The sequence below is a fragment of the Ceratotherium simum genome, chromosome 10 (genome assembly GCF_057802395.1).
Source record: "Ceratotherium simum simum isolate JZ-2026a chromosome 10, ASM5780239v1, whole genome shotgun sequence".
Taxonomy (NCBI): Eukaryota; Metazoa; Chordata; class Mammalia; order Perissodactyla; family Rhinocerotidae; genus Ceratotherium; species Ceratotherium simum.
In genome coordinates, this window is record NC_141909.1 from 64,721,017 (window position 1) to 64,748,722 (window position 27,706).

The window sequence follows — 27,706 nt, forward strand, 5'->3', positions numbered from 1 at the left end:
ATATATATGTGCTAGGATCATAAGTAATTGTTCTATTTCTGACCTTACTAATTTTTCTATAACGATTTATTTGTAACTTTTAATTAATAAAAACAAGCAAATTTGAAAACCCACTAAACTAACAATAGTGCCTCCTCCTATCTTGTTGAAAGTCACCACATATTAGATCATGCCAAAAATCTGATCATTTTCTCAGTAACACTCTCTCCCTATGTATTTCCACCTCCAGTCCCCTCCACATATGCATGAATTTAACTGGTCACTAAGTCCTATCACCTATACCCCTAATGTATTTGTCTTATCCACTTCTTTTTTACTACCCAAACAGCTACTACTTTAGTTCAGGTCAAAGCAAAACCTGCTCTCTCTTCCATGGATTGATTTAAAAAGGTCTCCTACCAGGTCTCCCAGACTCTACACTCTTTACTAAACCATGCTCTAGACTTCACTGAACCAATCTCTTAATACGCAAATACGATATCACAAAATCACATTTAGCTTCCTATTGCACTAGTATCTTCTTTTTCCCAATTCACTTCAGTGTCACACAACAGAAAGATATGCAAGGAAGAAAAATTTGCATGGTAGACAGGGTCTCACTATAATCCCTTTCAACACAATGCTCAGACCTTCAAAGAAAAACATGACATTTTATGAAGGGATAGCCAATCACAGGGCAAGAGATAAGAAAGCAGCCAAGCAGGGCTATAAACAAAATATGAAAATGAGCCAGAGTTGGGAAATCACAGATAAGAGTATGAGCATAAATCTTAGTTCTAGAATTAAGATTTTCTCCCTTCTGTTTATAAAGTACTTTGAATTATAAAAATCATAGCACCAGATATTTTCAAATGTTATTCTCTATATTTTACTATAAATAGGATGATTTAACAGGATGTAAATAAATTATTAAACTAAGTCCTAAACTGCTTTGAGGTGAAGAGTAAAAGCAGCATGATTTCAACATATCAATTAACATCAGCAATAGCAGATACGTAAGCTAATTAATCTCACCATTTCCCTTAAATCTCACAGTATAACCTAATAAGAAAAGTACTATGGCATTATCAGCCAGCCTGGTCAACAATAACTACTCCTAATATTTACTTTAGCTACCACAATACACTAAATGGATTTGACTTGTAAAATAATAGAAATTACATCTCGGGCCGGCCCCGTGGCTTAGCGGTTAAGTGTGCGCACTCCGCTACTGGTAGCCCGGGGTTCAGATCCCGGGCGCGCACCTATGCACTGCTTCTCTGGCCATGCTGAGGCCGCGTCCCACATACAGCAACTAGAAGGATGTGCAACTATGACATACAACTATCTACTGGGGCCTTGGGGGAAAAAAAGGAGGAGGATTGGCAATAGATGTTAGCTCAGAGCCGGTCTTCCTCAGCAAAAAGAGGAGGATTGGCATGGAGGTTAGCTCAGGGCTGATCTTCCTCACAAAAAAAAAAAGAAAGAAAGAAATTACATCTCAATATATGACTTAAATGCAGAGATTTACTAAATTGTAATTCAAGGGCCTTTAAAGTAAAGTCTTCATTTGAACTTAGAATAAACTGTCTTCTTTTTTTCACCAATTAAATAAAATTCTAGACTGTGAAATATAACTGGAGTAGGATAAACTTTTTAAAAACTTATTACGGAAAATTTCCAAAAGTTGAGAAAATAGGAATGCCTGTGTACATATCACCTGGCTTCAACAATTATAAACTCATGACCACTCTTGTTCCATCTCTCTATCCACTTTCTACCTCTCCCCCCTCCCATTTTCTCCCTCCCCAACAAACTGAATTATTTTGAATTCAAGATATCATATCATTTCCTTCATAAACATATCAATATATACTTCTAAGAGGACTCAAAAAAAAACCCATAATGCCATTTATACATATTTAACAATAATCTCTTAATAGCAAATATCTAGTCAGTGTTCAAATTTCCCCAATTGTCTCAATTCTTCTATAACTTGTTCAAGTCAGGAACCAAATATGATTCACAAATGGTAATTGGTTGATATTTCTCTTCTTTTTTAAATCTACAGATTCTCACTCCTATTTCTCTTTTGCTTTTTCTAACAATTTATTTGTTGAAGAAACCAGTTCATTTGCTGTACAGTTCTCAACATCAGATTTTGCTGACTGCATTCTCATGGTGTTAACATACTCCTCTGTCCCCAGGATTTCCTATAAACTGGCAGTTAAATCTAGAAGCTTGATTATATTCTGACTCAATTTTCTGGCAAGAATTCTTCACAGGTGGTGTTGTATACCTTATTAGAGTCACATATATGGTTATTCCTCTTTTGGTGAGATTAGCAGATAGTGAGGACCAATGGCTGGATCAGTGGTTCTCAACCAGGCAATTTTGCCCCCTAGGGGGGCATCTGGCAATGTCTGGAGACATTTCTGGTTGGAACAACTGGGGAAAAATTGGTGCTCTTGGCATCTAGTGGGTAGAGGCTAGGGATGCTGCTAAACATTCTACATTGCAGAAGACACTCCCCAACATTTATCTGGCCCAGAGTGTCAATAGTGTCAAGGTTGAAAAACCCTGAGCTAGATCCATAAATTCAAGAGCGGTTGCAAAATCCTCTAACTCTATCATTTCTTCTTAATTTATTAGATGGAATATTTCTATAAAGAAAAGCCTCCCCTCAGCTATTGTATGTAGTTGGTACAAAAGACAGGATAAATGCCTGACTCTTTATTTAGCAGTTTTCACAATAGTAAGTTTGTTCCTTTATATCCACCAAAGATAACTAATGAGGGTTCTGTTGGCTTTCAGTATCATTATGTCTTCACAGACTTAAACTGTGTTTCAGTCCACTGAGTTATTCTTACTGACGCTCAAATCATCCTACTTGGCCAGTAGAAGCCTCTTCAGGTTAGTGCTAGTCTTTCCCAATAGTCTTAGATAGCTTCCTTGCTTTCTGCTACTGATAAGATTGTTCCTTTCAGTGGGAAAACAGTATTTAGAGACCACAATCTGGATGTGCTCATGGCTACTATCACTCTTCCTGTTTCTACGAACACTGCTAAATTTTCCTTTCAACCTTCCAGATTATTAGCCTTCAGTCAATGAAATCCTATTAAACTGTTAAAAATAATCTGTTTTTATTAAGGACTCACTGAAACCATGTATAAATCTTTCATACAACTCACACAGAAATATTAACTATGTTAATATTACTATGTAACAGTTAACAATATATTACATAATAAATAACCAAAATATAACATGAAAAATAAAACTCATTTTTACCCTATAGTGAATAGATTGCTCACTCAAATATGATGAATCATTTATGCATTAAAATATTGATCTTAATCAATCTGAAAATTTCATAATTTAGGATGTATTAAAGTAACTCAACTTTAATTAATCTCCAATGGAGAAGTGGTTATCCAATGGATGTTTATTCAATGAGGGGATTACTTCCACCAGAAAACCATTCAAAGAAATGATTTGTTGTTGTTATTAAAAAAGCTAAAATTCCTAACAGAATATCCTCGAAAAAACTTTACAACTTTCTAAGAAGTAGCATCAGTGGAGGTCACAGATTCAGAAATCACACTAATCCAAAGAAAGACCTAGATGCTTCTGGAGCAAGTAGTTAAATTTTCTATTTGAACCTGGTACATGAATAGCAAACATGTCAACCTAATTCATAAAAATACTTAGCACAGAGCCAGGCATATAGCAAATTCTCAATAAATGATAAATGAAAAGAGTTTACATACTTCCTTCACTTCCTTGAAAATGCTTACGAATTCTTCATTGATGGCTAAACTTCTGCGTTCAATATCTCCACGTAAATTTCTTCGAGTCCGCAAACTATTTTCGACAAAAAAGGTTGAAAGTGCCTTGAGAGCTTCCAACATCTCCTACAGAAATGATAATAGAAGAAAATTATTCAGACCAATTTTCAAATGTTTTCCTAATCTCAAGTCAAAATTTAATGAAATCATTTTCAAATAATTTGTTTCCATTAAACGATGCAAAAAAATACTGGATTACCTTCACGTTACTGAACAGTAAGCTTATTTCTGAAATACAATAAGGATATACTTACTTGTACACTGTGGCATATATACAGTTATTCGTTGTGGAATTGTCTGGAACTGTAAAGATTAGAGATAACCTTAATGTCCATCTAAAGGGGACTGGTTAAAGAAGTTCTGATATATCCATTTAAAAGAAGGTGGAAATTCTTTATGTACTCACATAAATCTTTATGTATTTACATACACGCATTATGTGAATCCATAAACTATCTCTGGAAGAATATATATATAAGGAATAAATACCACTGGTAGCCTCCAGCTAGGAACTGAGCAACTGGGAGCAGAAGTTAAAGGATCTTAGAGAGGAAGCCCTCTCTAAAACAACTTTTGAACTGAGGCCTGGATGGTAGGAAAGAGGCATCCACAGGGGGAAAGCCTTCCACGGGCAGACGAAACAATGAGTACAAGGACTCTAGAGCAGCAGAGAGGCCAGTGTGACTAACACTACGGGAAACTACTAGAGGTTTTAAGCAAAGGAGTAATGTAATATGCTTTATATGTTTAAAAGTTTATTCCAACTTTGTGAGAATGGATGGTGGAAGGGGACAAGAAAGGAAGCAGGTAGGAACAAATTAAAAGAAGCCAAGCAAGATTTGATACTGGCTTAGACCAAGACTGTAGCACCGCAGATGAAATGAAGAGGAGACATTTCAAAAAACGTTTTTCTAGTTAGAGCCTATAGGATTTGTTAGTGGGATGTGAAAAAATGACAGGACAAAAAATTACTTTTACACTTCTTGCTTGCATGGTTTATGGTGATGTTCTTTACTAACAGTGGGGGCAGAACCAGTTTGGAGAAAAATCAAGAGCTCCGTCCATATTAAATTTTTATGATGGCAATCAGGTATCCAACTGGAGGTGTCATACAGACAACTGATGGCACAAATCTGGAGCTCAGTAGAGACGTCAGGACAGGGTTATAAATTTAAGAATCATCATGCTTTTTGCTATTTAAAACCATGAAAATAAGAGAGTTCTCCTATGAGAGAATATGGATAGAGGAGAGAGGGCAGAGGACCACACCCAAGATGTACAATAATACCGTAAATCCTACAGATAGAAATTCTTACACCTGAACTAACGGATATTCTAACAGGTTTACCCTTCCATATTTCGGTTACAATGTTATTCTGAAATATTGGCTGGATTGACAAAAATAGTAAAACTACTTAAATTCAATTTAATACTTAAGAGAGAGCAAAAATACCTTTACAGCTACAAATATTTAATGTAACAAAAAAAAGAACCCCATAAAATAAAGCTGTTTCTTTTGACTACAGCCTTGAAATGTTCTAGGGCCTGGCTCAAAGAAGTAGTCAGTAAATGCTGAATGAACAAAAATCACACACTCGGGTGCAAATAACAACTCCACCAGTTCCTAGTTATATGACTTAACATGTTCTCCATACCTTATTTTTCTCATAGATAAAAAGGACATATTAATTTATTACAGTATCTAGTAGCTGCATTAAAGAGATAATAAATGTCAATATTACTTTAAACACTTAATAAATTGTATAATAAAATTAATATTTAATAAGAAACAGTAAGTGCCAGGCACTGTGCTGAGCACTTCCCCTGCATTCTCTCACTGAACCCTCACAACTATCCTGAGAAAGTTACAAGCAGTATTCCCAATTTAGAAATGATGAAACATAAGCTTACAGGAGTTAAGTAACTTACTCAAATCATAATGCACCATTATAATGCACAATTCTGTAATAAGTGGTGGCCCCAGAGCCCGTATAATGTTATTTTTTACACATAGGAGTCAAATTCTTATCGACAGCTTATTTTCAGTTACCTACAAATTTATCTATAAAGTTCTCACTTCGTTGGCATGGCCAATTTACCTGGCGACTCAGTGATACAGAGGAGATAACCAGCTACGACAGAAGCTGGCAAGTCCAGTCTAAGTTTCAGGAGGTACGTGGGAGAGCACGCGGACAGTTTCTCTTGTCAAGAAACACAGCATGAGGCTGCCCACACACCATAGACAGTGCTTAGCTAAACACACAAACCAGTAGATATTATTTCATTTGAGCCATGAGCAGCCGGTAGTTCTTTCGCGCCGCAAATCATTTTAGTTGTGTTGTCACTCGGTTCCTTATCCTGCCCCGTGCTCTCCTCTCCTCCCTGCCTGCTCAGACCTCCCAACACCTCCGGGATAGGGGGACTCCACCACTTGCCTCCCGGATCCAGAGTTTTCGAGGAACCTTTTAAACAGGGGTAACACCCAGGAAACCTCCTCGCTTTCCCAGGGGCTCCTCGGCCTCCCCTTCTCACGCGCCCCGCGCCGGCAGAGCAGCGGCTCCCGAGGCTCTGGGGTCCCCTCCGCGGCGGGGACCAGGGAGATGGCGGTAGTGCGGTACAGACCGCCCGGGGCCCGCCTCGGCCCCGCCAGCCCCGGTTACCTTGTCGTTGTCCAGCCGCGTCTCCAGGATCTTATGCAGCTTGCGTGCCAGCGGGTTGTTGCTCTGCGCCGACGTCCCACCTGCCCCATTGCTGAGGCCGTTGGCAGCCCCGGACGCGGGCACTGCGACTACTTCCCCGCTGCCCTCGGCCATAGGACCTCCCGTCCCGCCCGGCCCCGGCTCGGCGGCCGCCACCTCAACCCCAGGCTAGGACGGGCGCCGGCAGCGCGAGTAGTGCGCATGTGCGCAGCGTGCCGCGCATGCGCCCTCGGAAGGCTCTGCCAGGACGACTCAGCTCAGCCAGGCGCTCTTAGATGCGTAGAGGGTGAAGAGACGGGAGGTGGGGCAGGATCCTCGAGTTGGGGGGAGCAGTCTGGTGCGAGAATTCGTGAAGTGCTGCGAAATTGAAGTCAGATTTAGAGTTTGGAGATTAAGATTCATAGGGTTAAGAAAACTTCGGAATCCTGAATCTGCGAAGGTCTGAGCTAAGCATAAGTAAGATACACTGAGACCTGTGCCTGGCATATACGTTCAGTAAAAGTTAATTCTAATTAAATTCACTCTACCTAATTTTTTTTAAGTATTTAGTGAAGGCTTGTTATGTGCCAGGTAGTCTGGTAGGCATTGGGGGATCCACATTATGTGTATGAAACAAAGGAGTTAAATATTATTTGGTTGTGTTGCGTGCTCGCAAGGAAGTGAAGTGAAAGAGGGTAATGGAGGGAGGGGCCTACTTGATCCGGGTCTGGGAAGGAGTTGGCGTTTAAACTGAGATTTGAGAGAGAATCTAAAACAAGGGGTGAAATCATTGCCAGGTAGGAGACAGTGTAAATGGAAGGCCCAAAGACAAGAAGGAACGTGGCTGCTCCACAGACAGGCCATAGCCGGTGTAGCTGTAGAGTAAGGACGAGGAAGTGACAAGGTGAGAAATAAAATCTCAGGAAAGTCTAGATGACAAACATCGTTATTTTTTCTTTCTTTCTTTTCTCACTTTTTAAAATTTAAATCAGTATAAAATCTCTGAACCTCTTGTGAAATATTTTTCTGAAACACTACCCATTTAGCTTTTGTCCTTAATTTGTCTTGTTTTATATATCAAGAAAGTTCTGACAAAATCACTCATCTCTATTTTGGTAAGTGAAGAAGAGAGGGCTCAACTAGCAAAAAGAAAAGGAAAGACCAAAAAAACACAATATCCAGGTGTGATTTCGATAAGAAATACGCAGACCCTAGACAAAACTTTAAAGCATTACTGAGGAAACGTAAAACTAAAATAAATGAAAAGATACATTGTACTCTTTAACAGAAAGACACAATACTGTAAAGATACCATTCCTCTTTAATATATAAATTCAAATTCAATGTGACCAAAATTGAATTATCAAGGGCATGCATAAGTATGTACATCTCAATAAATCTTGTCTGCATAAAACAATAATGTGGAACTTAAAAATATATATAATTTAAAATAAATGGCAATGCTAGGACACAAAGTGAGGAGGGTCACAAAAGATCACATAGTGTATGATTTCATTTATATGAAATCTCCAGAATAGGTAAATCTATAGAGATAGAAAGTAGATTAGTGGTTCTGGGGGAAGGGGTTGTTGGGAAGAGAGAACAGGGAGTGACAGCTCCTGGATACAGGTTTGTTTTGGGGATGAAGAAAATGTTCTAAACCTACATTGCAGTGATGGTTGCACCACTCTGTGAATATACTAAAAACCTCTGAACTGTACACTTTAAATGGGTAAATTGTATGTTATTTGAATTATATCTCAAAGTTGTTTTTAAAAAAAGTGAGAAGGGAAGTAAATAGAAAAAGTGTTTAAGTGATAAAAATATTAATTTATATTAGATTTTTTTGTTTGTATATTGCAGTAACATTGGTTTATAACGTATAAATTTCAGGTGTACGTCATTATACTTCTATTTCTGCATAGATTACATCATGTTCACCACCCAAATACTAATTGCAACCCATCATCGCACACATGTGTCAAATTATCTCTTTCGTCCTCCTCCCTTCCCCCTTCCCCTCTGGTAACCACCAATCCAATCTCTGTGTCTATGTGTTTGTTTATTGTTGTTATTATCTACTGCTTAATGAAGGAAATCATACCGAATTTGACCTTCTCCCTCTGACTTATTTCACTTTGCGTTATACCCTCAATGTCCATCCATGTTGTCACAAATGGCTGGATTTCATCGTTTCTTCTGGCTGAGTAGTATTCCATTGTGTATATATACCATGGCTTCTTTATCCATTCGTCCCTTGATGGGCACTTAGGTTGCTTCCAAGTCTTGGCTGTTGTGAATAACGCTGCAATGAACACAGGGGTGCGTGTATCTTTACCCATTGGTGTTTTCAAGTTCATTGGATAAATACCCAGCAGTGGAATAGCTGGATCATATGGTAGTTCTATCCTTGATTTTTTGAGGAATCTCCATACTGTTGTCCATAGTGGCTGCACCAGTTTGCACTCCCACCAGCAGTGTATGAGAGTTCCCTTCTCTCCACATCCTCTCCAACATATGTTGTTTCCTGTCTTGTTAATTATAGCCATTCTGATGGGCACGAGGTGATATCTCATTGTAGTTTTGATTTGCATTTCCCTGATAGTTAATGATGTTGAACATTTTTTCACGTGCCTGTTGGCCATCTGTATATCTTCTTTGGAGAAATGTCTGTTCAGGTCTTTTGCCCATTTTTTAATTGGGTTGTTAGTTTTTTTGTTGTTGAGATGCATGAGTTCTTTATATATTTTGGAGATTAAGCCCTTATCAGATGTATGGTTTGCAAATATCTTCTCCCAATTGCTAAGTTGTCTTTTTGTTTTGTTGATGGTTTCCTTTGCTGTGCAGAAGGGTTTTAGTTTGATGTAGTCCCATTTGTTTATTTTTTCTATTGTTTCTCTTGCGCGGTCAGACATGGTGCTTGAAAATATGTTGCTAAGACCGATATCGAAGAGCGTACTGCCTATGTTTTCTTCTAGAAGTTTCATAGTTTCAGGTCTTACGTTCAAGTCTGTAATCCATTTGGAGTTAATTTTTGTGTATGGTGTAAGGTAAGGGTCACTTCCATTTTTTTGCATGTGGCTATCCAGTTTTCCCAACACCATTAGTTGAAGAGACTTTCTTTTCTCTGTTGTATGTTCTTGGCTCCTTTGTCGAAGATTAGCTGTCCATAGATGTGTGGGTTTAGTTCTGGGCTTTCAATTCTATTCCATTGATCTGTGTGTCTTTTTTTGTGCCAGTACCATGCTGTTTTGGTTACTGTAGCTTTGTAGTATATTTTGAAATCAGGGAGTGTGATACCTCCAGCTTTGTTCTTTTTTCTCAGGATTCCTTTAGCTATTCGGGGTCTTTTGTTGTTCCATATAAATTTTAGGATTCTTTGTTCTATTTCTGTGAAAAATGTTGTTGGAACTTTGATAGGGATTGCATCGAATCTATAGATGGCATTAGGAAGTATGGACATCTTAACTATGTTAATTCTTCCAATCCAAGAGCACGGAATATCTTTCCATTTCTTTGTGTCTTCTTCAATTTCTTTCAGCAATGTTTTATAGTTTTCCGTGTACAGCTCTTTCACCTCTTTGGGTAAGTTTATTCCTAGGTATTTTATTCTTTTTGTTGCAATTGTAAATGGGATGATATTCTTAATTTCTCTTTCTGCTACTTCATTGTTAGTGTATAGAAATGCAACTGATTTTTGTACGTTGATTTTGTATCCTGCAACTTTACCATATTTGTTTATTACTTCTAAAAGTTTTCTGGCAGATTCTTTAGGGTTTTCCATATATAAGATCATGTCATCTGCAAATAGTGACAGTTTCACTTCCTCTTTTCCAATTTGGATCCCTTTTATTTGTTTTTCTTGCCTGATTGCTCTGGCTAGGACTTCCAGTACTATGTTAAATAGGAGTGGTGAGAGTGGGCATCCTTGTCTGGTTCCTGTTCTTAGAGGGTTAGGTTTCAGTTTATCACCATTGAGGATGATATTAGCTGTGAGTTTCTCATATATGGCCTTTATTATGTTGAGGTACTTTCCTTCTATACCCATTTTATTCAGAGTTTTTCTCAGAAAGGGATGCTGTATCTTGTCAAATGCTTTCTCTGCATCTATTGAGATGATCATGTGATATTTATTCTTCATTTTATTAATGTGGTGTATTATGTTGATTGATTTGCGAATGTTGAACCATCCTTGCATACCTGGAATAAATCCCACTTGATCATGGTGTATAATCTTTTTAAATATTGTTGTATGCGATTTGCTAGTATTTTGTTGAGGATTTTTGCATCGATGTTCATCAGTGATATTGGCCTGTAATTTTCTTTTTTTGTGTTGTCCTTGTCTGGTTTTGGTATCAGGGTAATGTCGGCTTTGTAGAATGAGTTAGGGAGCTTCTCTCCCTCCTCAATTTTTTGGAAGAGTTTGAGAAGGATAGGTATTAAGTCTTCTTTGAATGTTTGGTAGAATTCACCAGGGAAGCCGTCTGGTCCTGGACTTTTATTTTTGGGGAGGTTTGTGATTACTGTTTCGATCTCCTTGCTGGTGATTGGTGTATTCAAATTCTCTACTTCTTCTTGATCCAGTTTTGGAAGGTTGTATTATTCTAAGAATTTATCCATTTCTTCCAGATTGTCGAATTGGTTGGCATATAGCTTTTCATAGTATTCTCTGATAATCTTTTGTATTTCTGAGGTGTCTGTTGTAATTTCTCCTTTTTCATTTCTGATTTTACTTATTTGAGCCTTCTCTCTTTTTTTCTTGGTGAGTCTAGCTAAAGGTTTGTCAACTTTGTTTATCTTTTCAAAGAATCAGTTCTTGGTTTTATTAATTTTTTCTATTGTTTTTAGTCTCTATTTCATTTATTTCTTCTCTGATTTTTATTATTTCCCTTCTTCTACTGATTTTGGGCTTTGTTTGTTCTTCTTTTTCCAGTTCCTTTAGATGCATCATTAGATTGTTTATTTGAGATTTTTTTGTTTGTTGAGATAGGCTTGTATTGCTATAAACTTCCCTCTTAGAACTGCTTTCGCTGTATCCCATAAATTCTGGCATGTTGTATTTTCATTTTCATTTGTCTCCAGGTATTTTTTGATATCTTCTTTGATTTCTTCGTTGACCCAGTCATTGTTCAGTAGCATTTTGTTTAATCTCCACATATTTGTGGCTTTTCTGATTTTCTTCCTATAGTTGATTTCTAGTTTCATACCATTGTGGTCAGAAAAGATGCTTGGTATTATTTCAATCTTCTTAAATTTATGGAGACTTGTTTTGTGGCCTAATATGTGATCAATCCTGGAGAATGTTCCATGTGCATTTGAAAAGAACATGTATTCTTCTTTTTGGATGGAATCTCTGTACACATCTACTAGGTCCATCTGTTCTAGTGTGTCATTTAAGGCCAGTGTTTCCTTATTGATCTTCTGTTTGGATGATCTATCCGTTGGTGTAAGTGGAGTGTTAAAGTCCCCTACTATTATTGTGTTACTGTCTATTTCTGTTGTTATGTCTGTTGATAATTGCTTTATATATTTAGGTGCACCTACATTGCGTGCATAGATATTTACAAGTGTTATATCCTCTTGTTGGATTGCTCCCTTGATCATTATGTAATGCCCTTCTTTGTCTCTTTTTACAGTTTTTGTTTTAAAGTCTATTTTGCCTGATATGAGTACTGCTACCCCAGCTTTCTTTTCATTGCCATTTGCATGGAGTGTCTTTTTCCATCCCTTCACTTTCAGTTTGTGAGTGTCTTTAGGTCTGAAGTGTGTCTCTTGTATGCAGCATATATATGGGTCTTGTTTTTTTATCCAGTCAGCCACCCTATGCCTTTTAATTGGAGCATTTAGTCCATTGACGTTTAAAGTAGCTATTGATAAGTATGTACTTACTGCCATTTTTTAACTTTTTTTTTCTCAGTGTTTTAGTCATCCTTCTCTGTTCCTTTCTTCTTCTATACAGAATTGATGGTCTCTTTAGTTTGACCTCTGTCTGAAAGCTCTACTCTTTAACTCCCCTCCTCCCTCTTTTTATGTTTTTGATATCATATCTAACCTCTTTTTTGTGCATTTGTATCCATTACGTTCTTGTCATGGAAATAGATAATTTTTCCTATTTGTGGTCTTCTCCTTTCCCCTTAAATAAGTCCCTTTAACATTTCTTGTAACACTGGTTTCTTGGTGACAAACTCCTTTAATTTTTGCTTGTCTGGGAAATTTTTTATCTCTCCTTCCGTTTTGAATGATAACCTTGCTGGGTAGAGTATTCTTGGCTGTAAGTTTTTTCCTTTTAGCACTTTAAATATATCGTGCCACTCTCTTCTAGCCTGTAAGGTTTCTGCTGAGAAGTCAGCTGATAACCTTATGGGGTTTCCTTTGTATGTAAATTGTCTTTCTCTTGTGGCTTTTAGGATTCTCTCTTTATCTTTAATTGTGGACATTTTGATTATGATGTGTCTTGGTGTGGGCCTCTTTGGGTTTATCTTGTTTGGGGCTCTCTGTGCTTCCTGTACCTGGATGTCTGTTTCCTTCCTTAGGTTAGGGAAGTTTTCATCTATTATTTCTTGAAATAGATTCTCTGCCCCTTTATCTCGCTCTTCTCCTTCCAGGACACCTATAACACGGATGTTAGTGTGCTTGATGTTGTCCCCGAGGTCCCTTAGACTGTCCTCACTCTTTTTAATTCTTTTCTCTTTTACCTGTTCAGCTTGGGTAATTTCCTCTAGTCTTTCATCCAGCTCGCAGATCCGTTCTTCTGTATTCTCTACTCTGCTTTTGAGTCCTTCTAGTGAATTTTTCATTTCTAGTATTGTATTCTTCATTTCTGATTGGTTCTTTTTTATATCTTCCATTTCTTTGTTGACATTCTCACTGAGTTCATCTATTCTTCTCCCAGATCAGTGAGCATCCTTAACACTCTTTGTTTGACCTCTCTGTCGGGTAGGTTGCTCATTTCTGTTTCACTTAGTTCCTTTTCTGGGGTTTTGTCCTGTTCCCTTACTTGGAATGTATTCCTTTACCTCCTCATTTTGCCTCTTTCCCTGTGCTTGTGTCTATGTATTAGGTAGGTCAGCTATGTCTCCTGCTCTTGGATAGGTGACCTTATGTAAGTGATGGCTTAGGAGGCCTGCCGTGTGCTTCCCTCAGTTCTCAACGTTCCAGGGGTGACCCCTATGTGGGCTAGGTGTGTCCTTCTGTTGTGGCCTGTTTGCTCTCTCTGTAGGTGCCCAGGGAGGCTGATCTATGCCCCTGGCCAGCTGTTGTAATGCTCAGCTGCTTGTAGTTGTTGTGGGCCCTTCAGTCTCTTTATCAGGTGTGGGGAGCCCCAGCACAGTTGGCTGCAAGTTCTAATACCACATTTGTGTTGCAGTATTACTTTTAAGTGAGTAGGCCCCCAGTGTGGCAGGTTGTTAGGCTCAGGGGTTTACAATTGCTATAAGCCTCCAGCATTTAGGTCTCTTTTCAGCTCTCTGAGGATTGCAGCTGGGTGGGGCTGGCCTCAGGCACAGGAGCACCCAATTGTTTCAGGCTTTGGAAGGTGTGTCAAACCCCCTATGTGGGTCTTTGAGAAGCACAAGTCTTCTGCAGCTGACAAGCCCTGCCGCCCACAGGTCCATACACACAGTCAACACAGTCCTGCGCCGTGTGGGCGCCCCAAGCTCCTGAAGCTGACCTAGTCTCTCCACCGTGGGAGCCCCACACCCTCCACCACCACGCCACACTCTCCACCCACTCCTTGTGCACGCCCTGCCCCACTGAAGTCGGCTCAGTTGCCAGGCTGCAGGGAATCTACTCACCAATCTATGCAGGCCCACCAGTTGCCTGAGGGCTTGTTGTTGGGTGGGGCCAGTCTCTAGGGTGGGCTGCCAGCCCTGGCTGAGCTGGATTAAATCGGTGCTTTAGTGGGTGGGGCAGACCCTGGGCTAGCCGACCTCAGGGAGGACTCCAATGGCGTCTGTGTCAGCAAGCCCACACCAGGCCATAACAGTGGCTGCCGCCAATGTCCCAGTCCCTGGAGATGTCTCACCTCTCACCGAGATGCACACAGGGCCTATTAGGTGAGTCTCGTTTCACCAAAGCACTGTGCACCTTTCTTTCTGGTGATTTTAGGTTGCTTTCTGAAACGGGTGAGTTTGCACGTGGGCCCTTTAAGAGCCGGTTTTAATTTCCTTGTGAACCAGCTTTTCGGGGGGGGTATTCCCCAACGTTTTGGTAGCAGGCAAAGTCAGATATTCTGCCACTCGCCTCAATTGTGCTGGGTCCACAAAATGCCCACACCGGGGGCGCTCCCCGACTCAGGGCCCCATGCCTCCAAGGAGGGCTGCATACCTGTGAGCTGCTCCCAGGCGGCTATGAGGCGCTGCGGCTTATGAAGGCGGCGTTTTTCCTCTCCAGAAGGGAATTTCTGCCTCTTCCACCTCAATTAGGATTGTGCTTTGTTGCAGAAGTTCCTCTTATCCAGTTTTCAGTTCTTTCTCAGGGGTAATTTTTCCATGAGTAGTTGTAAATTGGCTGTGTCCGTGGGAGGAGGTGAGTTCAGAGTCTGCCTACGCCGCCATCTTGACTTAGTCCCTCAATTTATATTAGATTTTTAAAAACTTTATTGAGATATAATTTACAGGCCATACACTCTCCACAGGGCTGTTTGTATGTCCTCACAACACGGCACTCTCACCGCTAGGAATTTACTGTGGATGTAATGCAAATATGCCAGAGTATATGGACAAAGACATTCCTCACATCATGGTTTGTAATAGGAAAGAAACAGGAAGGAAGGAGGGAAGGAGGAAGGGAAGGAAGGAGAGAGAGAAAGAAAGGAAAGAGGGAGGGAGAGAGAAAAAGCGAGAGGGAGTAGAAAAGAAGGAAGAGGCCCATTTGAAGAGAGACTGAGCCTCCTGCCAACAACCAGCACTGACTTGCCAGTCTGTGAGAGAGCCAGCCACCTGGATGTAGATCCCCCAGCACCAATTAAGCTTTCAGGGGCCTGCAGTCCTAGCTAACATCTGACTGCAACCTCATGAGAAACTCTGAGCCTGAACTGCCTAGCCAAGCCCCTCTTGAATTCCTAACCCACGGAAACTAGGATGATTGTTCTCTTAAGAGGCTAAGTTTTGGGGTAATTTCTTATGTAGCATTAGATAATTCATATGTTCATGGCTTAGAACAGTAGTTCTCAACCTGGGACAATTTTGGCCTTGGGGGACATTTAGCAATGTCTGGAGGTGTTTTTGATGTCCCTACTGAGGAGGAAGGGAGGGAGGGAGGCACGGAGGGAGGGAGAAAGGGAAACTGGAAACAACCAAAGTGTCCATCTATAAAGAGCTGAAGAAATCAGTTATGGTGCACTCACTCAGTAGAATACTATGCAACTGTTACCTGCTATGAAGGAGATTTAAATGCTAACGTGGAAAGAATGTCAAAATCCAGTATGTGGGAAAACAAGGTGTATTAGAGCATGTATGATGTGATCACTTGTGCGTGTGAAATAGAGACATGTAAATTTAGAGTGTTTTTTCAGGATGGCATTCTTGTGGAAGGGAAGTTTCCCCTTTTTATTTTGTACCTTTCCAAATGGATTGAAATTTTCTAATCTTACTTGTGTTACTGAACATATTAACAGAGCTTATTAAGATACAATAATTAAGGCCCACTGTTTTGTTTATTTGTACTTCTCTGCATTTACAATTGTAAAAAAAAAGAAACGAAATAATTTGAAGTTACGGATGTAACATGTAATAAGCAATATGTAGTAGTATGAAGAGAGGGAAATTATTGTAAAATTTAAAAATATTTAGAGCCATTTGTATGTAAAAAACACTTTTTAATGTTTACTTAATTATCATATTTTATAAGGCTAACTATATAAGTGCTTAAAATCAATATTTTTCAACAGTTAAAATGAATATTCAGGTAAGCCTCATCAGAGACCTATGTTATATATATAGATGTATATTATTGAAGATAAATTGCAAATGTAAAAGATATTTTTGTATATTGAGCTCCTTAATGTACTAGAACACTAAAACAATTAAAAGACAAGTTCTGACCTAAATATGTTAATTTAATGCGAGAACAAATACATGCATGTAAAAGAGTAAAGCATTTTTACATAACTACAGAAGAACCGTGCTTAGAGTAAAATGTGGAGATTCTTAGCTTCCAAGTAACAGTTGAAAGGAGGGCTTCAATTTCCCCCTCTTCACTTCTCTTCTCCTTTATTTAAGCTATCTTGCTCTTTGGCTTCTGAAATAAGTGGAAGTCACATTATATTGGCCACTGTGACTTCATCAAAATATAATATGGCGTTATTAAAGCCATGTCTAGTGAATTGTAGACTAGACTTTTCAGCCCTCTACATTTTTCACTGTATTAATAATAGCTTCTATTATTTAGCATCCAAATTTATTGAGAATCAGGCTCAGTGCTAGATCCTTTTAATACACTATTCTTATCTTCATAACTACCCTGCAACATAAGGATCATTATCATGTTATCACGTAATTAGTACTCTGTTATTGATGAGTAATCCAAGGCTAAGGAAATCTTTTCAAGGATATATGGCTAACCTCAGATCACATAGCTAGTTACCAGCTGAGTTAGCAGTTAGTTATCAAATTCTCTTACTGCTTCCTTGGTTTTGGTTTTGAGTTGTGTACACCTCTCACTTGGAATGTAGGCCAAAACTTTTGAAGCTAAACTTTCAAATGTGTTCTATGTTGGTGTTGCCTTGACACGGTTCTTACTACCTTCATGCTGACACCAGCATTGTTTTTCTAAAATAGATTTGGTCCTATCACTTGTTTGCTTTAAAAACCATAATGGCAATCATTAAATAGAATAACTTTTTAGTATGGTATACACAGGCTTTCATAATCAGATCTCAGATTATCGCTTTAGGCACATGCTTGTTACTTCTAGGCACATGCTCGTGATTGCAACACTCAAGCCGCCTGTGTTTTCCGGGCTACAAACACATTACAGACTTTTAAGTCTCCATACATTGGCTCATACAACCCACTTTTCCAGGAATGTCTGCTCCTGTGAAACTGGTGAAATTCTATTTGGCCTTCTGGCTCCACTCAAATGTCAGTTCTTCTCTGTACCTTCACAAAGCTCCCCATCCGTCCTTGGTCAGAATTAATTGATCCCTCATGCAAATTCCATAGCACTTAATATATAACACCTATTATAACTTGTGTCATATCATTATTTTTAAAATTTATTTATGGATTTCTTATTTCCCCACTAGATTCTAAGTACCTGGATGATGGGGACTGTGTCACTCATCTTTGCCTTCCTAGTTTCCACCACAATGTCTTGCACAATATATGTTCTTACTAAAGGCTTATAGAATGAAAACTATTGAAATGAAGTTTTATGGCTTTATGAGTTAGGAGTTCTTAATTGCAATCAATAGGAGCTGACTATGGATGATTTAAATAGAAGTTTATTTAACAAAAGGATATTGGGTAAATTTCAGAATCAATATGAAAGATGAAGAACCATGCTCAGAAGAGAGGCAGTAACAAAAGGAGGCTGGGCACACACAACCATCACCAAAATCACCCCACAGAACAACTCATCGTGGACCCCATTGTCATTACTGCTGAAGCCTGGGATTGACAGGTCACTCTACCCACACTTCTGACCCTAGACATAGGATGCCTCCACAGCACAACTGCCAAGGGCTGTCTCTGGAGACTGAGTTGCTTAAAACGTTACCACCTCCTGAAGAATTCTCCACTGTCTATGCTTTTTGAGTCCCTTTCTCTTGATTCAAAGTCCAGGACAGATGCTTCTCATTGGCAGAGCTTAGGTAACAGATTTGTGCCCACTACCAAGGGACAGAGAGAGTATTCATATACTATGCAACCCCACTCCCACTAATAAATAAATGTAGATGAATAAATAAATAGATGAATAAATAAATGGCCAATGTCCACCACAGTTGATCCCTTCAGTTAGACCAGATCAACATATACTCTTCTTCCTACACTTAGGCTTAACAAATATTTTTGCCTAATATAGTGCATGTATTCACCACATAATCAAAATTTCACTTACCTTCTTCCCTAAGGAATAACCCAAAATCTAATCTGTTTTTCTGTTCAGCTCAAAGCCAAATCTTTCCTGTTTTGTTACACTCTTTCCCCAGTGTTGTGTAACTTGGACACAACTGTGTAAATGGACTAAACTGTAAAGTAACCACCAACAACTCATCCTATATAAAGTGTTATTCAAGAAAGAAAAGACAGAATAGAAAACAGAGTTAAATGTCATGGTTCTCATTTCTGCAACTGTCACAAAGCTGTTGTTAGAATGTATGATTTCTTTCCTTTCCATGATCTCTTTATTTTCAGCCAACGCATCAGCTGACCAAAGTTCTTTTTCTGGTGAGGTGACCCAAACTGTCATGCCCAAAGAGCCTGGGCCTTTGCTGATTCTGGCCGTATTAAGTTACTATACTTTTCAAGTTTGCCCCAGACATGGAAGTCCTGGGAAGTACTCAGGTGGTTGTCTAGGTTCTGTCCTTACCCCTTTCTTACTATGCTATATACTCTTACTATATAGCAAAAACCCAAACTCCCTCTTGTTCAGGGTTAGGATCAGTCACTCTGCACAACCACATAACCCTGTTTTTTGTCTGTTCACCCAGTGTCACCAGGAGTCTCATCATCCAGTTCAATGGGACAACTGTTGCTACTCCTGGTACAAGTTCTTTTTCCTAGGGCCCTAACACCTTTAATCACAAGTACTAGTCTCTGCAGTTACATGCATCTATTCTTATACTATCAGGTGGCAGTAGAAGTTTAAGCAGCACAGAATTCCAGAGACAGCATCAGTAGTGGTATCATACTTTTGGAGATAAAGACCAAGATTTGCAAGTGGGTAATGCAGTGAGAGGTGTCATTTCCACCTACCTCCCTTTGTTCTTAGTTCATATATTCAGGCTATGGGAGAAACAGGACAAATACTAATCTCTACTTTAGAAAATAGCCTGCGCCTAACTTATGAGGTGTTATCTTCTCACTGTTGCAGTAATCAATCATTAGTAGCTCCTATCACTATTTTGTAGTTGCTTCTCCATCATGGAATACACAATAAAACTAATGATTTCCATGGATATTACAATACTTCTTTCACTGTAAAGTGATTTTCCAAGTGAGAAGCAATGTTGCATGCAAAGTTATGGTGGTAAATAAAGCATTCAAGGGCCGGCCCCGTGGCTTGGCGGTTGGGTGCGCGCGCTCTGCTGCTGGCGGCCCCGGTTCGGGTCCCGGGCGCACACCAGGGCACCTCTTCTCCGGCCACGCTGGGGCCGTGTCCTGCATGCAGCGGCTGGAAGGATGTGCAACTGTGACATGCAACTGTCTGCTGGGGCTTTGGGGGGGGGAAAAAAAGGAGGAGGATTGGCAATAGATGTTAGCTCAGAGCCGGTCTCCCTCAGCAAAAAGAGGAGGATTAGCATGGATGTTAGCTCAGGGCTGATCTTCCTCATGAAAAAAATAGATAAATAAATAAAGCATTCAATAAGTCAATGGCTAGTAGAAAAAGAAGGCAAATTCAAGTATGATTCTAGTTCAATAAAACAAAATATTTCTCCCTACATGACGAAAAGAATCGAACTATGCAATGGCTGCTAGTCCTCCTGGGGTATGTTAATATACTGGAGGCTCAAGTTTGGCTGCAGCTGGCAAATTGAGCCCTCAGCAGTGGTGGTAGTCAGGTGAAAGGAAATCCATATTGTTGAGTCTACATCCCTGTCATTACTTTACTTTGTTCTTGGGCCCAATGAGCAAATTTGGGGGTGGTTAGAAAGAAGGATGACTGACATCCACAGTGCTGCTGATTTTGTTCATCTGATTATTAAGAATGTCCATCTAAGTGGAGGCCACATGGTCCTCCAAAGTCTTGCCATTAATAGACCTATTATTCCAGAGTGACCACAGGTGAAAATTAGATGAACTTTTTAGTCATTGCATGCCATAGGCTACCCAAATCCCATCCCTTAATACTAGCTAGTTTTACTGTCTTCAGCACCAATCAGAACAGAGAGCAAATACTAGATTTCCCCATCATTTCCTCGAGGAGCAATTGCTATTGGACAAATCAAAGAATCTCTGTGAAAACTGGAGAATCAAGCTCAGAAAATAAGCAGAAACAAAAGGAAACCATGTTACCAGAACTATGGTTGAAACTCCCCAGGACCAGTTTGTTGAGGATGTCACTGGCCTCCAAGCTGAACCCTGGATTCTGTGGCTGATTCTGTACATTGCGCCTCCGACTGGTCATACTGGCCCTGCTATCGCTGCAAATTGATGTGCTACAAACATTACCTCTAGGAAAAATTCCCCACAGCGCCAGTTTCTTTGTGTCCTTGGACTGTGCTTCTATCTTTGTGTGCCTGGTTGGCTGAATCTAAAGCACATGCCCATGTTCTAGTTTCTGGAAAAGTTGAGAAATCAAGTATGAAATTTTTGGCTTTCATTTTTAGTTAAATCAATTTCTCTGTAGAAGTCCTTGTAACGTGTACTGTCTTTGCCATGTATTTCCCTCAGGAACTTTGAAGTAGTGATGTCACGTACCTCCTATTATTTGCCTTTGCTCCTTAGTCCTCAATCTTGAGGCATCGAGTCTTCTCACACAGAAATCTATCCTAATTTCTCTCTTCTCTCCTATATCTCATGAATTTTGAAAGCTGCCTCAAGTTTCTCGTTTCCTTTTTTATTCAGACATATTTCCTACGAGAGTTGTCATCCTTCAATTTTTCCTTAAAATTCTTTGATTTTAAGGTTTCATGACTGAAAACTTAGCAGTCATGGATGTAATGATTTCAAACCATTTTAGCGATAAAATGAATTCAAACCTTTTTCAAATGAAATCTGCAGAAAGGATAAGAGTGTTGCTGATCTGACTGAAGCAGGGGTAACCCTGGGGCCCTTTCTCCACTTAGTTCACTTTGTCATCTGTGCAGCTCCCCCTTGCCTGCCTGTGTCTGTTGGAGTTTTGGAGGTTGCAAAGTAACAGACAGGGTAATTTACTGGAGGTAGCCCAAAGGGCTATGGAGGTAGCCCAAAGACGTGAAGGAAAGGCTGAAGACTCAGCTGGGAACCAGCAGCAACAGGGGATCTCAGTGGCTGGAACCATTTGGCCGTTTTTAGGGCCCTACCAATAGTTCTTTTTTCTGCCTTTGCTCAAAGTCCTGAAGCGAGTCCACTTTGGCCACGTGCCCATCCATTGGTCAAGGCACCATGATTTACAGTCCCAACTTGACAGCACACAACACTGGAGAGGTAATTCTGGTCAACATAATAACTGTAAATATATGGTCTGTGAGACAGATAAGGAAATAATCTTTATTTAAAAAGTTGCAAAATCCAACTAGATAGTAAAGAGATTAATTACAACCCCAGCACAGGTGAATGGAAGGGGCAGTCATGCAGATTTCAATTAACTTTGAGCAGACAGAGAGATCAATTGCAACTGGGTGGGGTGGGAGGTGGGGTGGGTATATGATGCCGTATACCCAAATTAGGCAATTATATATATTTTTTAATTTAATTTATTTATTTATTTTTCCCCAAAGCCCCAGTAGATAGTTGTATGTCATAGTTGCACATCCTTCTAGTTGCTGTATGTGGGACGCGGCCTCAGCATGGCCGGAGAAGCGGTGCGTCGGTGCACGCCTCGGATCCGAACCCAGGCTGCCAGTAGCGGAGCACGTGCACTTAACCACTAAGCCACGGGGCCGGCCCGGCAATTATATTTATAAAGGACTTATAATAAGATCTGTGTGTCAGAGTTATAGTAAAAACAAAATGGCTAAGAAGTAGCCAGATGAAACAGTTTGCAAGAAAAGGCAAGGACTTAAAAAGCCTCCTCTCTGTATGAACAGGATTGATGTATTAACAGGCAGCTCGAGTAGAATTATTCTGGAAATTGGCACTAGGTTCCAGGTCCCTGTCCATAGTCTCTAACCACAGCCTGAAATTTTTTAAGCAAAGAAATGATAAATGACTTAGCAACTCTAGGAACATGTAAAAATAAGCATAGAGAAAATAATGATAAAATCAATTCCTTGGAATCAATAGTTTGTACCAATTTAGAATGTTAAGGGCAAATCTAGGTGATCACAACTGCAGAAAATAAATGTGAAAGAAAATGAAAAATTTGAACAGTATACAATAATCTAAAAAATGTGTTTTGTTTTTGAATCTGATTATTAAACTTAAATAATTTCAATTTGAAATTTTTGTGTCAATTTAATTTAAAAAGGTGTAATATTACTTAAGTTTTTAACAGAATTCGTAAGTTTAAATAAATCTAAGTCATCAAATCTTTATGAGGTTTATAAGTATTATTTAAGTACTTAGGGATATTTTGTGTGTTAGACTTATAATTCCACCTGCTTATCTGTTTGAAGTACTTTTGAAAATTAGATATATTACATATCTATTTCAAGTTGAAAAGTTTTAGATAATTAAATCAATCACGTTTATAAAGATTTTTAAATATTTAGGAGAACATATAATTTGTATGACTAATATTAAATGTTTAAAATAATAAATGAATTAAATTTATCAGTTGTACTTAAATGCTTGGGGAGATTTAATATCTTAAATTTAGAAATGAATTGAGTATTAATTAACAATCACTATATTTGTAAGTAGATTTACTTAATATATAAACTGTATCTACAACTTACTATTAAAATTTTAATGTATTGACTATTAATGAAAATGAATGCAGATGTCAAGCTATCTTTATACATTATAATGTATAAAGCTATCTTTATACATTAAAAAAAACCCTCAGTTATCAAATGATAATTCTCCAAAAGGATATCGATGTGTTGTCACAATGGGGAGGGAGAATGATGCTTGACAGCTGAAAAGTTACCAATGTCCACCATGCTGCCCCTGAGACAGAACTGCAAACCCCTTGGACTTCCATGAAGCCCATGTGAAACCCACTGGTAAGGTGGTAGGTACCCTGGTCTTGGAGTCAGAAAACCTGCTTTGAATCTCAGCCCTGCCACCATACAACACTGGGAAACTTTTGCCTCCAATTCTTAATCTTCTAATCTGCAAATGCTATAATACCACCTGGGCTAATGAGTAATGAGGATTGGATGAAATGAGATACATGCAAAATGTATTATATAATCTGTAAAATAACACATAGTTGCCACATTAAGCTGAGTTATTTCACACCACCATCAGTGGAACTATACAGTAATCCTTCATTCTCACCCATGTCTCATGCAATCGTTCCACATTCTCAGATAAAGCATATACATTTTCACACATTTCCTATCCCCTTTCAGCTTCAAGTTTCATCTGGCGCACACATGTACCTGCATATACATAAATACATAGTTTAATAGGAAGGTGTAAACGTTCATGTACCATCTAGAGCTCTGGCTGTGTCCTCTTTCCTTATGTGGCTGCACGTATCGTCCAGAAGCTAGCTTCTAATTGTGTTTACTTCTCTGTGCTTGTGGTCCCAATCTGTGGGTTTGCCAGCTGGCCTCTCTTATTTAACACATACTGCGTTTAATCACTGGATAGTAGTGTCTCCAATTCAAATAGCCACAGTTAGTATTTTCATTGTTCAACTTCTGCACTGCAGCTTTAGCATATAAGCTATATATTTCCCCTTCTTTCTGTTTGGCTGCCCCCTGTCACCCTAGGCCTGACAGCCTTCTGCTTTTAATTGTTACTGTTGATTTCTTTTTTTGTTTTTTTTTTTCAGAATATGTGAGCTCATGGCCTCTGAGCAGAATTCAGCAGTCCAGCTGTCACAGGGAATCTGATCTCTGTGGAACTCTTCTTCTGCTTGAGCTTGCCGCATACACTGTGCTGTGCCATCCTATCCCCTCTGCCTGACACATTCCCTTCCTCTTCCCTTGACTAGCACGTACTCATTCTTGTAGACCGCTCAGGAGTCTCATCTCCCAAAATGTTCCCAGTCAGGCCAGGTGTCCCTTCCACGTGCTTTCAAATCACCCTACAGGTGGTTCTCTCATTGCACTTCTCACACTGTATATCATTATCAATACGTTTTTATTACGCCCACTAATCTGCGAGCTCCCTGGGGCTAGACCATCCCATTCATCTTTGAATACTTAGTACTATACACAGTTTCTGAAATGTAGTAGGACTTGAATAAGTATTTGCTGAATAATTTAAAAATTAATATGAACAAATGGACAGACTGATTTGTTTAAATAAACCATGACCCAATTTAAGTAAATATTCTATTCTAAACCAAGCTGAAGACATAGCATTTCTGTTTTTATTAATGTCCTCACCCCTCATTCAGTTATCCAGAGGAGAAACTCATAGTTCCCTCTGGTTCGTCTCCATTACTCCTCCCACTTTCCCCTGTAATGAATCATTTTTTGAAATCCTATAGGTCCTACCTCCACAGTATCTACATCTAGTTTCTCCTTCCTATTTCCATCGCTGTCTCCCTTACTCCAGCCCTGAATTATCTCAACAATTTATTAGCCATCTCTCCTCTTTCTCTCTTATAGTTCATTATAAATAGTCTGTTTTATAGCACATTGGTACCTTTTTTTTTCTTAAATACAGTTCTTGATATATCTTGATGTGTTGATGTATCACTGCTTGGATCAAAATCTTTAATGAATCCCTATTCCAAAATGTAAAGTGGTAGTCCTCAGACTTTTAAAAACTATCACCCCCTCTCAGGTTAAACATTTTAAGAATGTGCAGTGTATAGACCCACACACATTTATAAATATATATTTAAGTTATGACTGTACTAATATGTTAGATACATTCTGAAACAGGCATAAAAATGTAAAAGGTAAGGGTCAAGAGAAAATAAACATATTTTGAATAATTATTTTATTCATTAATGTTTCAAATAACTTTTTAGCTCTCGAAATTTTTGTCTTTAATATTATATCATACATGTTTACTTACATAGCATATAATTTATAGATATTATATTACTTAATTATTTTATATTCATAGATCTTATATGCATTTATTCGTATTTATGGTATATGTATAGGCTTCATTAATTTTGAAAATTTTGGTTAATACTTTGTGAGGATGAGTTTAGTTAAAATTGGATGATGTAGTCTATAAATCCACCTAACTGGGCCACCAAATCTGAAAACTCACTGAAAGGTAGCATTTTCCAGTGTGAAACTCATTGAAAACTAGCAAAAAGTGAAGGGTCCCTCCTAATCCCTCAGCGTTACGGAGCTCCCACTCTTCCCTCAGGATGACTTCCACACTGTACATGAAATGCAACATGTGACCTTGAAATACGGACAGAGGGGAAACCAGAGTCAATCAATAGAGTAAATTTTAGTAATGCTTAATTTCTTTCCTTTTTAAGATTAAAAATCAAAAGTAAATGAAGTTTGGACATCTCCTCACCCCCAATGCATTCTCTCATGTACCTCCTGGGGTTTATGCCCCACTTTGGCGAACACTAGTGTGGAGAATCAAATCCATACTGCTGTCTCTGGCTTCCAGTGCTCTATCGTTTGACCCCAACCCATCTGAACAATACATCCTTACATTTCACTCTCAGTGCTGCCCTATGTTTATTTTATGCTGCACTCCAAGCATTTTCATCCCTTGTTTCTAAACATGCCCAGTGCCCATCCCCACTATGCACATGCCCTTTCTTCTGCCTTGAATGCTCTCCCCACTTTACCTCTGTATCTCTACCTACCAGGTTTCTCCTTCATGAAACCTCCTTGCATTTGGGTATCATCCTTCTTACCTCATTTGAACAAAGTTTCATAGAACTTAAAGGTTCTTTTTGGCACTTTAATTATAAATAATTATGTGCATGTATTATCTCTTCTATGAGTAGATTATAAAGGCCTTAAGAAGAGGTTCTGGGTTTCATTAATTTTCCTGTTCCTAACAATTATCTTGCAAACTTCTTGCCACATAGTAGGTATTCATTCAGAGGCCACGTGATACTATAGAACAATATGGGCTTTGGAATCGGAGAGACTTGTCTCATGGAAGAAGGATTAGCATTTTGATGAAAATTTTGGAAAGGAAGAGCCTTCTATCATTTAGAACTGTCCAACAAGGGAATGGTCATATGTTCACTCTCACAGGAGCCAGTTGACAAACCCTCAGGAAGGTCCAGAAGAAACTTCTCCATTTGGTGGAACATCAGATTGAATTTCCTTTCGATAGCATGAGTCTATGATTTGGAGCAAAAAGAAATACCAAATCTCTATGGGCAGTTTCCAAGGAGAATGCTATTATATTTAAAATCATCTGCCATATCTCAATTATATTGACCACTTCTAGTCTTATTTATTGACTAACACATGCATAAGATACCATTTTAAAAACAAGAAATGATTCGGGTTTTGATAGGTTTGGTCATCTTTTTACATATTAAATAGTTCAGTAATTGATTATGTACAAGCTTATTTTACAGGACAGGCTGTTCTACTGGTAACAAGAAGTATTAAATCTATTAATTCAGTGTGATATCACCCAGCCCTGTTGTGTAGGCACAGATAATGAAGGCAATTTAGGTAATGGAAATTACATAATTTATTGCAGGGCTAGTTTTACCATCTTCCACACCCATTTTGACTATTTAGCAATCAGAAAAAATAGTTGCAAACATTGTGACTAGAAGGACCATTACTATCCTACCAGCACAAAAGTATAAAACACACACATACACATGCACACACACATGCATGCACACATACACTTCTATGGTGCTTGAAATACTCAGCATTAGAGTCTTTTCTGAGAGATAGCGTGGCAGTGCACTTTTTAATTAGAACTGATGCTCCCAGAAGGTGCCCCACACCTATTTGTGGTGTTCTCATAGTCCAGTTTGGGAAACACAAAGATTTGTTACCGGATTAGGGAGAGTGAGAGTGAAAAATGACATAGGACCTTGAAGTCGCTTAAAAATAGGAAAACATCTATGATGTGAGAAGGTGGAGGACAGGTCACAGTAATTCAGAGTCATTCCTCATAACTGCCCCTATGGAGTGCCACCCTTAGCTCCTAATGAGCCCCAGCCCTGGGAGTGCACAGCCCATCAGCAATTAGAACTGGTCTTTTAGAATGTTCTAAACTCTGCCACCTTTGGAGACCTAAGGACACTCATCTGGGTGTTTTATGGAGGGAAGTTTTAGCACAAATCAAAGAGCACAAACAAATTCTCCAC

General features: G+C 39.0%; 2 protein-coding genes across 2 annotated transcripts in view; one reads left to right on the forward strand and one right to left on the reverse strand.

Moving 5' to 3' along the window:
- Positions 1–6,696, reverse strand: part of COG6 (component of oligomeric golgi complex 6) — an 89,748-nt gene extending 83,052 nt beyond the window's left edge. The window contains exons 1-2 of the mRNA XM_004443177.3: positions 6,488–6,696; positions 3,750–3,893 (exon numbers count right to left, since the gene is read on the reverse strand). Coding sequence (XP_004443234.1) covers positions 3,750–3,893; positions 6,488–6,640 — 297 coding nt within the window. The 5' untranslated portion in view covers positions 6,641–6,696. The remainder of the gene's footprint in view (positions 1–3,749; positions 3,894–6,487) is intronic.
- A 7,782-nt stretch (positions 6,697–14,478) lies between these two features.
- The window catches only part of LHFPL6 (LHFPL tetraspan subfamily member 6), a 276,970-nt gene continuing 263,742 nt past the window's right edge, over positions 14,479–27,706 (forward strand). The window contains exon 1 of the mRNA XM_087436135.1: positions 14,479–14,559. The gene's annotated coding sequence lies outside the window, so the exon portion shown is untranslated. The remainder of the gene's footprint in view (positions 14,560–27,706) is intronic.